At 40.0% G+C, this 11,172-nt stretch overlaps 1 protein-coding gene across 2 annotated transcripts in view; it reads right to left on the reverse strand.

Moving 5' to 3' along the window:
* The window catches only part of CCAR1 (cell division cycle and apoptosis regulator 1), a 27,268-nt gene extending 16,435 nt beyond the window's left edge, over positions 1 to 10,833 (reverse strand). The window contains exons 1-7 of one of the 2 annotated variants that reach the window (XM_010080992.1): positions 10,713 to 10,833; positions 4,098 to 4,270; positions 3,484 to 3,528; positions 2,770 to 2,802; positions 1,584 to 1,777; positions 912 to 1,026; positions 636 to 828 (exon numbers count right to left, since the gene is read on the reverse strand). In XM_010080992.1, the coding sequence (XP_010079294.1) occupies positions 636 to 828; positions 912 to 1,026; positions 1,584 to 1,777; positions 2,770 to 2,802; positions 3,484 to 3,528; positions 4,098 to 4,270; positions 10,713 to 10,785 (826 nt within the window). In that variant the 5' untranslated portion in view covers positions 10,786 to 10,833. The remainder of the gene's footprint in view (positions 1 to 635; positions 829 to 911; positions 1,027 to 1,583; positions 1,778 to 2,769; positions 2,803 to 3,483; positions 3,529 to 4,097; positions 4,271 to 10,712) is intronic. The other variant, XM_010080993.1, reaches the window with a different exon arrangement.
* Between the last annotated feature and the right edge of the window lie 339 nt (positions 10,834 to 11,172).

Here is an 11,172-nt window from a genome sequence, read left to right on the forward strand (position 1 = left end):
TCTCCTAACCTCAAACCTAACCCTCCCCTGTCTTAGTTTAAACCCATTCCCCCTTGTCCTATCACTATCCACTCTCGTAAACAGGCGGGAACGCCTGTTTATAGGCTCCTTTCAAGTACTGGAAGGCCGCAATGAGGTCTCCCCGGAGCCTTCTCTTCTCCAAGCTAAACAAGCCCAGTTCCCTCAACCTTTCCTCATAGGAGAGGTGCTCCAGCCCTCTGATCATCTTTGTGGCCCTCCTCTGCACCCGCTCCAAGAGCTCCATGTCCTTCCTGTGCTGGGGGCCCCAGGCCTGGACACAGTACTCCAGATGGGGCCTCACAAGAGCCGAGTAGCAGGGCACAATCACCTCCCTCTCCCTGCTGGCCACCCCTTTTTTTAATGCAGCCCAAAACACAGTTGGCTTTGTGGGCTTCAAGCAGGCACTGCCGGCTCATATCCAGCTTCTCAGATATTCTCTACTGCAGACAATGTGCCTTGCACATAGCTGCAGGAAGATGGATATTCAAACTGAAAATTCTCTAAGGTCCTTCCTGTATTATTTCAACTATTACATCAGTCTTCTGACTAACAAAAAAAAACCAACACCACACTAAGCACAAAGAGGACTACAACAAACTGCACTGAAGGAGCACCTTTCTGCTGTGGCTGCTGCAGTAATGGCTGAGGCTGTGTCTGAAGCAAAGGTGTGATTGAAGCTGCTGATATCTGTGCCTGCAACAGCGACTGTGGCTGCGGCTGTGCCTGAACACCAAATGCAGTCTGCTGTGCAATGGGCTGAAGAACTGCCGGAGGTGTCTTCAGTAATGGCTGAGCTTGCGTCTGGTTCTAACAGCAGAAGAGAAAATGAGTTGTGAGTGAGCTTGAACCAGAAGCAGTCAGTGCAAGTTACACTGGGTAACCCCATATACCTGATTTGGAAGTGTCTGGATCCTTTGTGCATTCCATTTGAATGGCATATTAGGATTGTAAGTAGCTTCTACCAAAACTCTGTCACCCACCTGAGGTGTCTTTCCTTTGACAGCACTGCAAGCATTACAAAAAATGCATTGTGAGAGTCTTATTTAGCTAGTTTTACATTTGCAAGTTACATTTAAAGTTGAGAGAAAGTAGAAAAAGTTCACTAAAAAAAGCTTATAGGAACAGCATCTACCCCTAAATTCAGTGAAAGTACTATCTGCTTCAGTTCAGAATATGCACAGGAATTCAATTCCAATCTTTGGCCCAAAAGCAGAAGTTTCCCAAAACAGTACTGAGTACTGATAACAGCAAGATCAGCAGATAGCAAGCTACATGCATTTAATGACCCAAAAATTCTGCAATTTCATATCACAAGGAGCCTAAAAACTTCTGAGTCTCCCAGCTTTTTCCCAATATAACATTAAGAAAACTCAAAAATTCACATAAAGGAACTCAGATCTAGTGTCTATGAACTTACTGACCATCTGACTTTCAGTGCTGACAGAAAAAACATACTAACTGCAGGCACTATCAATGGAGTTGCAGAATGAGAATGAAATAATCTGAACCTTTTTAATGAGGATACCACAGAGCACATTTGCAGGCAAGTATTTACATCTTACCTAAGTTGAAAAAAGACATCTTCATCCACAAAACCAAATGTATCATGTAGTTTAGTAACTACACCAGTGAAGACACGCTGCTTTTGTGGTTGGGTTTGCTGTTGACTTGAGCGGGGTGCTGGATAAGACACAGTTATCTGGGCTGCTGGCTGAGGAGTAGACAGGCTGAGACTGGTAGGCAGTGCAACAGCTGGCTGTAAGCAAAAGAAAGCAAACTATAGATCTTATAACCAGCTGACATAACTACAAGGAACAGTTCCTTTACCCATGTAGACAGGAGCTTAAAATGCCCCTAATGCAATTATTCCAAATAGAGATTTTCAGAATGTGGACGTCATTTGTTTTGGGTTTTTTTTAGATCACTATTTTTCTACTTTGAATGAACACTGGCTTTATCCTTTTCTTTTAAAAAAGTCAACTTCCCCAAAATACACACATTGTCTAGGAAAAAAAAAAAAAAAAAAGAGAGAGAAGACTGTGTTATTGTTTACAAGTAACCTGTACAGTGAGCCTGAGGAGGAGATGAATTCCTAACTTTGCTAGGAATGCATGCTTAAGAGATTATTCTTCATTTATATCCCAGCTGTAGTGTTGGAAGTCAGTAAAGTTTGAGGCTAACACAAACCCTTCCTTAACTCAACCATTCACGTGTGCCTTCTTACAAAAGCAGAATGAAGTCACACAGTGAAATTAAGTAACCTATTTTTACCTTCTTTTCTAAAGCATGTTTAAAAGGTTGAGTGAAAACGGAACTAGAGCAACTTACAGTGTGTTAAATGGTTGCATGTTCTAAACTTGTCACGCTCAGCAGGATTCTTTTTAAACCCTTCCACAAACATACTGCAATACCATCACACAGAAAGTTAAATTCCTACTCAAAGGAAAGACTTTCGCAGTTTGTTACATGCTGCAAAACAACTAACACTTGAAGTTCAAACAAATGAAAAAACCTATAATGTAATCAAACACACACATTTCCTTCAAGATTAAGGAAAAGTGGTTGTTTTTTAATTTTTGAAAACAAAGCTATGCATATTTTAACATCTGGATAAAATAAGCCTATACCACTAATATGTCCATTCCTATCAGCTCATTTTACAGGTTAAACTACCCAAGAAGTCACAAATTTGCACTCTTACATTATCTGTGTTTGGGGATGAAGACCAAACAATAAAACCAAACTAACCTGAGTTAAAAGGGTCTGCTGAGGTTGCTGCAACTTAAAATAAATAAAGTTATAAATTAATTTTATATGCTTAAGGAAATTGTACAATTTTACCTCCTCTTTACAAGTAAAGAGTTTTTGCTTACTCTGAGTCAGTTAATAGTCCTTTGAGGTTTGGTCATTTCAGCAGTTTGCATATGCATAAAATTGTGCTCATGTGTTTAATTTTAAGACTGTATAATCCAGGTTTATTCAGTAAGCAGAAATGCTGTGGTTTTTTTGTAACTGAAAGTTAATAGCAATACCAAAAAAAAGTTTTGGCAGCTGGAGAACCTTAGGCCTGTCATTTCCATGTCCTTTTATTCTTTATCAAAATCCTGTTAAGTTCAAAGACCACAAAAAATAAAGTGTAAAAGGGAACTTTTTTTGGACAGCATCTTTCCAGCAGTTAAAATACACAGCCCTGTTTAGACCAAAGTTTAGCAGGAATAGTGTATACATGGTATAGTATATATTTTAAAATTTCCTTTTTGCACAAAGGTAGGCGGGCTTCCATTCTGGGTGCATCTCTCCAAGTTCATGAACTTCAAGCTCTCTTTCACTACAAAAAAGTATTCCTTAATTTCTTTAACAACTTCCCATATGAGGATTACTTTGGAGACAAATCCTACAAGACACACAACCAACATTATTTTTAAAGCTATTTGTGATGTACACAGTAAAAATCAGACAAACCTGTTGCTGTACACTATACAGAGTCTGCTGAGGTTGTGAATATTGCTGAAACAGATAAAAGCAAAGTACCTCATTAACAGGAAGTATTGTTACCCGAATAATACCAAATACAAGTTATCTGCTAAGCAAGTTTTAGACAAACTATTCACATTTAACAATTCTAATACAAAACATAAGTAATAGGATCAACATATATTACTTTCATAACAAATATTATTAGCCTTTAAAGTAGACTCTGACGTACTCTTGCTAGGTAAAATCAGCAATTTTTGTTAAGCCCAATATGAAACAATGTAAAATACTATTAAGGATACATATAGTGACGGAAGATACTTGGAACTTGAAATTCCCAGTTTAAGTGCAGCAACACTCCTTTTCCCAACACTTTCTATAGCTATAAGTCAGCACCTCCATAGACAAAATTCCCACTTTCACAGACTAATACAACTATTTACAGCTGTAGGCCTAAAATCCCACTCTTCTTTAAACATGTTTATGCTGCAATGTTCACCATTTCCCATTCTGCTTTTCCCCTGGACACTTTAGCTTTACAAAGCCACTGTTTTATATTGTTAAAGTTCATACAGTCAACAGCAAATGCTCCTCTTCTTTACCTGCTGTAAGGCAGCTGCTGCAGCTGCAGCTTGCTGCTGTAAAGCGGCTGTCTGAGTGAGCTGATAGTTGGTTGGTGTTTGTGTGGTTAGGCCTGCTGCTGCCAATGCCGTCTGCTGGGTGTATATCGTAGGAGAGGCTCCAAGCAGTGACGGCTGCTGTACACCAAGAGCAGCTGCAAAGAGAACACAAAGAGTAAGCACTAAGAGCAACTTTAAACAGCTGAGGTTTCTGACAGTTATACTAGACATAGTATGTAACGCTTCTCTCCTGAGTCAAGCTGATGAAGTAGATGAATCTGATTCCAAAATTCAGGATAAAGAACCACACCTCGCTAGCTTCTCTTCTAAGTTTTTTTACAAGTAGTACACCACAGCAGAGGCACAGAGAACACTTAATTTCCTTCTCTCAAGTAGCTCATGAATTTATAGCTCTAGTAGTTGTCATCCCCATCTGCACCCACCCCCAACACATAAACACACTGTATTCTTTCTTGAACATATTTCAGGTTTTGGATGAGCCAGATGAAGATTGTTCTGTAAACTAATTAACACATTTCATTCTATCTGAGGGCAACAGTAATCTTTACTGTTATAGCAGCTATGAAACAGAGGCTTATGGAACATGTCCTCTGAAAATGCACAAGGCTTCACTTCACTCAGTACTGTCTTTGTCGCCAAGTGAGCTGGATTTTGTAGATGTGGGGGCTGGTAGAGAAGGAACAGCCTTATAACAACAGAGAGTTTAATCAGTCCCCATGTATAAAGAGACCAAGTCAAGCTCTCTCCAGCTCTTACTAGGAAGCGTTCGTGCAGCCAAGTCTCAAAGTGCCAAGAAGGAAAGATGAGTTTATTTTATTGTTTATATCAGCTTTTAACTCACTGCAGGATATCAAGCAAATCATGAGGAAATCCACATGCTATGCTTCTTATACATGCCATGCTTCTGAACAAGGTACGCTTAAGTCTTATGCACAGAACTTCTAGGGATGCAGAGCCCTGCACAATGCAAATCTGATTGAAGAACTGCAAACATTATCTGGAAACGTGCTCCCTCTTTGCAGGAGTTTTTTTAAAGTTATCTGCAGTTGCATGATCAAATATCACTACATCAAGCTATCACTTTAGTCCATGTGTTTAAATAAAACCAGAGAAACTCAGTAAGGAAACATATTGCCAGCAAAAACAGGCCAGCCAGCCATCTTCAGAACTGAAGAACATTCAAGTTGAACAGTGTTCCTTTCTCTTCCAAAGCCATTAAAGAGGCACAATGAAATGAAGAACAGATTTACAGCATTCTTCCTGCAGATTTTGTGCTACACACCATTCTTCCTGATCCTGAAGCTGTCATTCCTGACCCAGGGGTGCAGAAAGAGATTGCTTGTAGTTGGTGATCATCACCATATAGTACACAAAAATGCTGTAACCAACTCAACAGATCCTGAATGAGGTAATCCCCTCTACCACGTTCTTCTTTCCAGCAGAGTACCATCTTCAGAAAACAAGTGGATGGCACTGGTCATCATATAATTTCAGAAACATGAAAGAAATACGTAAGCAAGAGTGAAAATAATGACCATCACTATAATCTATCTCAAATATTGTCACGTAAGTATTCCAGAAGTACTGCTATTTTAATAGTGAAATCAAGCATCCTGTAGTACAGCAAAATTACAGTATTTCCCATATTATATTACTTTTCCCCCTGAAAATTCCCAAATTCATGCTTCTTTAGAAGCCAAGCAAGCCAAATCTGAGGCTTCTGCCGTTAACAGGACCTCCATTCTACTGACCCTTTTGCCTCCTGCCTGTTTGACCACCCAGAAGCACACTCTCATCTGGAGCCTCACCAATGCCTCACATAACACACCTTAAACAGACCTGTACATCTAACGCAAACACTTTGCTGCTCCATCCCAGGACAACTTTGCTTGGCTGCATTACTTTGCTGGCTCACTCAAGGCAAATAACCAATGCATTAATCTTTCTCCTCTTATTTCCACATGATGAGCAGAAACTCCTCTTAGTGCATAAATTCATTTCATGCTATTACCTTGAATCTGTTCGACTACACTAGCTATTGTCATTCAGCCTAATGTTCTATTCTAATTTGTACCAACACAGGCGGACAGAGGTGGGAAGCATCATCAAGCAAGTTTTACAAGTTCTCTCCTACTTTTTGTATGAAGGATACCTACAAAAATATTAATGTGCTTGCTCCCAAAACCAGATCTTGGGGTTACTCTGCTCTTTAGTTTCCACTATGATAGTTTCCCTTTCAGCATAACCCATAATTATCTCAAACAATTCCAAGCCCACCCTGAGATTCTTATCCCATTTTGTCTATCAAGATTAAAAAAAAATTGCCACCTTTATCATCACTTCATGAGCATTTAATATCAACTGGGTATCACGTCATCTACAACACTGCAGACCTACTTACTAACAAAGGGCAAAGACAAAACACTGACAAGATCCCCTCAAAGGATAATATCTGTAATAACTTTTTCAAAGCTGTATCTTGTTCCCACCAATTTGCCCTGAAGTATTCCAGGAGTTTAATTTGGCTACCTTTCGTCTATGTACTCATCTCGCTCAAACAGGCTCTGACTATATAGGCAACTGTGTTTGCATTACTAGTTAAAAAAAAAAACAAAAACAAACAAACAAACACAAAAACGAAAAATCACACAGAGGAACAAGAGAGAAACCAAGTGTGGAACTGACACCTGACTGCCAAATTATTATTATTGGCAATAAGCATCTGCAGTGACAAACAATGGGTTCTTAGGATTTGTATTTATCTCAGTAAGTACAGTGATGGAGATGCCTTCCTTCAAATGCAGTCTAAACAACTCCCATGCACCAAATACTGCATGGCATGTCCATCTGAAAGGGCCTGGATGGAAACTGGAGTCCTAGGCTGCAGCTCAAGCATCTTTCTAGGTAACAGAAATTTCTGTTGGTAGCAAAACCAAAGGGAGTATTTAGTAGTCCGTCTTCCTGCTTCTAAATTCCAGAGACCCTTTAAGATCAGGGAAAATACCTTCAAAGTATGTAGCTACATACATCTCCTTGGTAAGTAATATAGATTTATTAGGATTACAGGAAAGGAGTACCCTATTCAGGGTTTTAGACACTTTTCAAACTTGTCACAAATTGTGAGTTTGTGCCTTTGGGTTTTTAAGTTTCTTCAAGCTTAACACATTTGCAACACAAACACCATACAACCTGCTCCAAAAAAAAATCCTTTTAATAAGTTACACAATAGAAACAAGGCTCAGCCTACTTATCACAGGACATCCGTTTACAGCAAAGACATGTCAAAAATTAATAGCTGAGAGAATAGGAGGCAATTCTCCTTTGCAGGTGTTTTAGGAACTTGTACATCTTTATGAAAGTTAAAAGTATAAAGAGTGCTTCCAAAAAGCAATCTGTGCTACCTAGGTATTTTATAATTTTTAGGTTTTTAAACTTCAATTTTCTGTAGTAGGCATGATTTAATTTATGCTTTAACAATGCTTAACCAGCATAGCAGGGATTTTATTCTGGTTTTAGTCATGTGATGCACAAAACATTGAGACAAGAGTAGAGAAACAATTTCACAGTATCACAAGTAGGAGTCTCTCTTCACATATACATCTTTGCTGGCACCTGGAATTACCCATGTCTCTTCTAATACAACAGGCACAGACCGTAATTAGTAAGCTATCCTGAAGGGATACCAGGAACCCTTCATTTCATGGCATGTCACTCTAAAACTACCTTAGAGGGTCACACCTTAACTACAGGAGTTAAGGCTCTCAATTATTACTTCTTCACCAGGGATGGCTAAGACGGCATCCAAGGCAGTAATACAAAAAAACCTCTCCTGAAATGACCTTTTTGCAATTATCAAACTGGGTTTATAGCACCATAGCTTAAGAGAAAGCCATATATCATGTTGCTTGTGTTATAAAAACCAAGATCTCTTTTCCCCCTACCCAAACACCTTCATAGTCTCAAGAAGGAACCTGACACTTGGATTAAAACAGCTGGCATGCATAAATATATGCTACCCCTTCAGACAGTCCTCTGAAAACATAAAAATCTGGTAAATGTAGTTCTTTAAAAACAGTTTATAAACACTGAGATTCACAAGGGTAGGCCAATCTGCACAACTTCTGGAGGGCAGCCACAGGTGAGAAGTAGCACATGCTAGTCAGCATGCCTGAGCACTGACAGTGTCTCTCTTCATCAGACAAGCAACCTGGCTGGAGAGTCACTGCTTCATGTCGAAAGGTGCGTGAAAGGTGACTACCCAGCTGCAGTTCAACAGTAAACACTGTTCTTCAGGTCTCAGCAGTGCCAAAGAGCACTGCAGACTTTGAAAAATAAGTTTCCTGTTTTCTGTACTACAAATCATTATAAATCAGAACTGACAACAAAAAAAGCAGGAGAATAAGTATCTACACGGGTACTGAAACAGGAGCTGGGCAGTAGAATCCCAGGGACTGGATTCAGTAGTCCAAACAGAGGCAAAAAGGACACAGGCACAGTGATTGCATATTGCAGTAGGAATAGGAAAGGATTGCACAGAAGGACGCATGGACCTAAGTGCCCTCAAGTGATACCGGAGAGAAGACACTGCTGTGTGAAGAGGAACACTAGGAACATGAGGGAAGGTGGAACTAGGACAGGAAGAAGGCAAAAGCGCAACCAGCTGTTAGTCTTCAATGGCTCTCATGTTAACTCAGGTGCTGCTGGATCAGACTAACAGCTAAAAATCCCTGGAGTTACTGTCCTCATTGAGCAAGTGAAAAATCTCTCCCAGCAACTGATGCTGACCAGTCCTAGCCCAACCAAATTTTGCACTTCATTTAATTTAAGGAAGCTCAGAAGTAAGCTAACCAAAGGCAGAGTCACAGGAATAAGAAAATGGATAAAAAGTTGGTTCACACTTCTAGCACCCTTGCTCCATCCACCTCCAGGGCCCCCTTCTGGTCCTAGCTCAGGGAGGTCTAAGATGGCTGCCAGCTCCTCCCCTTCAGCAGGTTTTATGCAGCTTTCCCTCTGAAACAGGACATGGGGCTGGCCCTCAGTCTTCCACCACTATTTTTGAAGAACTAGCTGTCACATCAGCCAACATATCAAGAATACTCCAGCCCAGATGCTGCCATCCTTTGATCACTCCAAAGTATCACCCAGTCAGACACAAGAACCAAAAGCAAAGCTTGTCTCTCCTGTGCTCCCAATGTCAACCCTTTCCAGCTGTTAAGCAATTTCTTACAGAAGGAGAACAGTGTCATTTGGATATGGGAAGAGTGAGCTATTCAGAGAAACAATGAAAAACAGTTTGTAGGTTAGGTACAACAACAGTTTAGGTAGAGAGTGGGACTGAACGGGCATGCAGGAAAAGACACACTGGGACCGAGTACACACGAGGGGGTGGCAGTTCCCTGAGGATACGCACTCAGATTGGACCAGCGCCCAAAGGGAAAACTGGAGATGGAGGAGTCATTTCGGGAAAGAAAACTACTCAGGACAAAGATTTGTTCTTTTCCCACCCTCCCCAGACATGCACCTCCAAAGAATGGCAGGCATTCCCAACCTTTGCTAAGCACCAAGGTGTAAAACCTCTGACAAAGGAGGTATGACATTAAAATTCATCAAACTAGGGCGAGATGCAAAGGACAAGTGCAAAAAACATACAACTCTCCAGAAACACATCTCTCCAACAAGGTTACTGCCTGTGCTCATGCTTTGACATCCTGAATGCACAGCTTTGCTGAAGACTTTCCGCATCAGACAATGAAACTACAATATTTAGGAAACACTTTGTATTCAAGAAGAGAAAAAGGCATCCCAGAACTGGGATCAGAAGCACCAAAATTCACCACACAGCAAGCTTCACATTCTTTCCTCAAAACCTTTCACACTACAAACCAATGGGGAACATGAAAATCTAGCCAGCTAGGTTTTTAATTACACTAGCCTGTGATTAAATAAGGCTTCTTGGATAAGTCAAAGGAAGCCCTCCATCATTATCAGGGTGATACCTTTGGTTATAGGGACCCTCAAGTTCTAAAAAAAACCAACCAACCAACAAAACACCACCAAATGAAATGCACCCCCTCCTCTCCCAAGTAAGAAATTTCAGAGACCTCTTCACTATGTGAAGTATGTCCAACGTATTAATAAAGGCAAAGTACTTTGTAAACACTGATTTAGGCTGCCCTGGAAATGAAACTCAGGTAGCACTTAAAAAAAACCAAACTGTAATGCCTTATTCGTGCCCTTATTATTTAATCTAGAGCAATGTGATTTGATGAAAGGTCACTTGATTTACACATCTTTGGATATGAGGAACTTGATATGTTGTTTACTGACCAAGAGAATCAATAAAAATTCACCTGGGCTTTTACTTATCACCCTTTACAAAAAAGAAAAAAAAACCAGCTAGTATTAGGCAATGATCTTTAATGTCTCTATTGTGGGAAAAACTCACGACTCAAACCATTTAAATAGAATTTAAATAAGTTAGTTAGCATAGTGCCACTCTTAACCGCATACGCAACTACGGACTCTCCAAACCTACTAGATGTCAGGGTTCAAACATTAAGTGATATGTAAACTGACCTGGCTGAGATACTGCAGTGGCTGTAAACTGAGTAGCCCAAGGGGGATTCTTCTGTCCTCCAAACTGAGCCATGGCGAAAGGCAAAATCTCCTGGGAGTCTATCTTCTATAACTGCAATCTATTAAAATAAAGCGCAGCTACAATCTTTGAAACATATACCATCGGGCTATTTTAATTGTGGGTCAAAAAAAAAAAAAAAGAAAAAGAAAATAAAATTAAAAAATATTCAAAGATTATCTTTACATCCCTAAACCTGGTGGGGAACACAGATCAAAAGTGGGAAACACAAAAAGTTGCAAGGCAAGTTATTTTATTTTCCTAAAGCACACTATCCACCCTCCCCTTCTTAACAATGGGACTAACGCTATTTAAACGCAAAAACTCGTTCAACTTTCCAACGAAAACTAAAGGAGAGGTGACTCTGCAGAATGAATTATTTTTTTAAATCATTATGATTTC

This window comes from Pterocles gutturalis, unplaced genomic scaffold (assembly GCF_000699245.1).
Source record: "Pterocles gutturalis isolate BGI_N339 unplaced genomic scaffold, ASM69924v1 scaffold1129, whole genome shotgun sequence".
NCBI lineage: Eukaryota > Metazoa > Chordata > Aves > Pterocliformes > Pteroclidae > Pterocles > Pterocles gutturalis.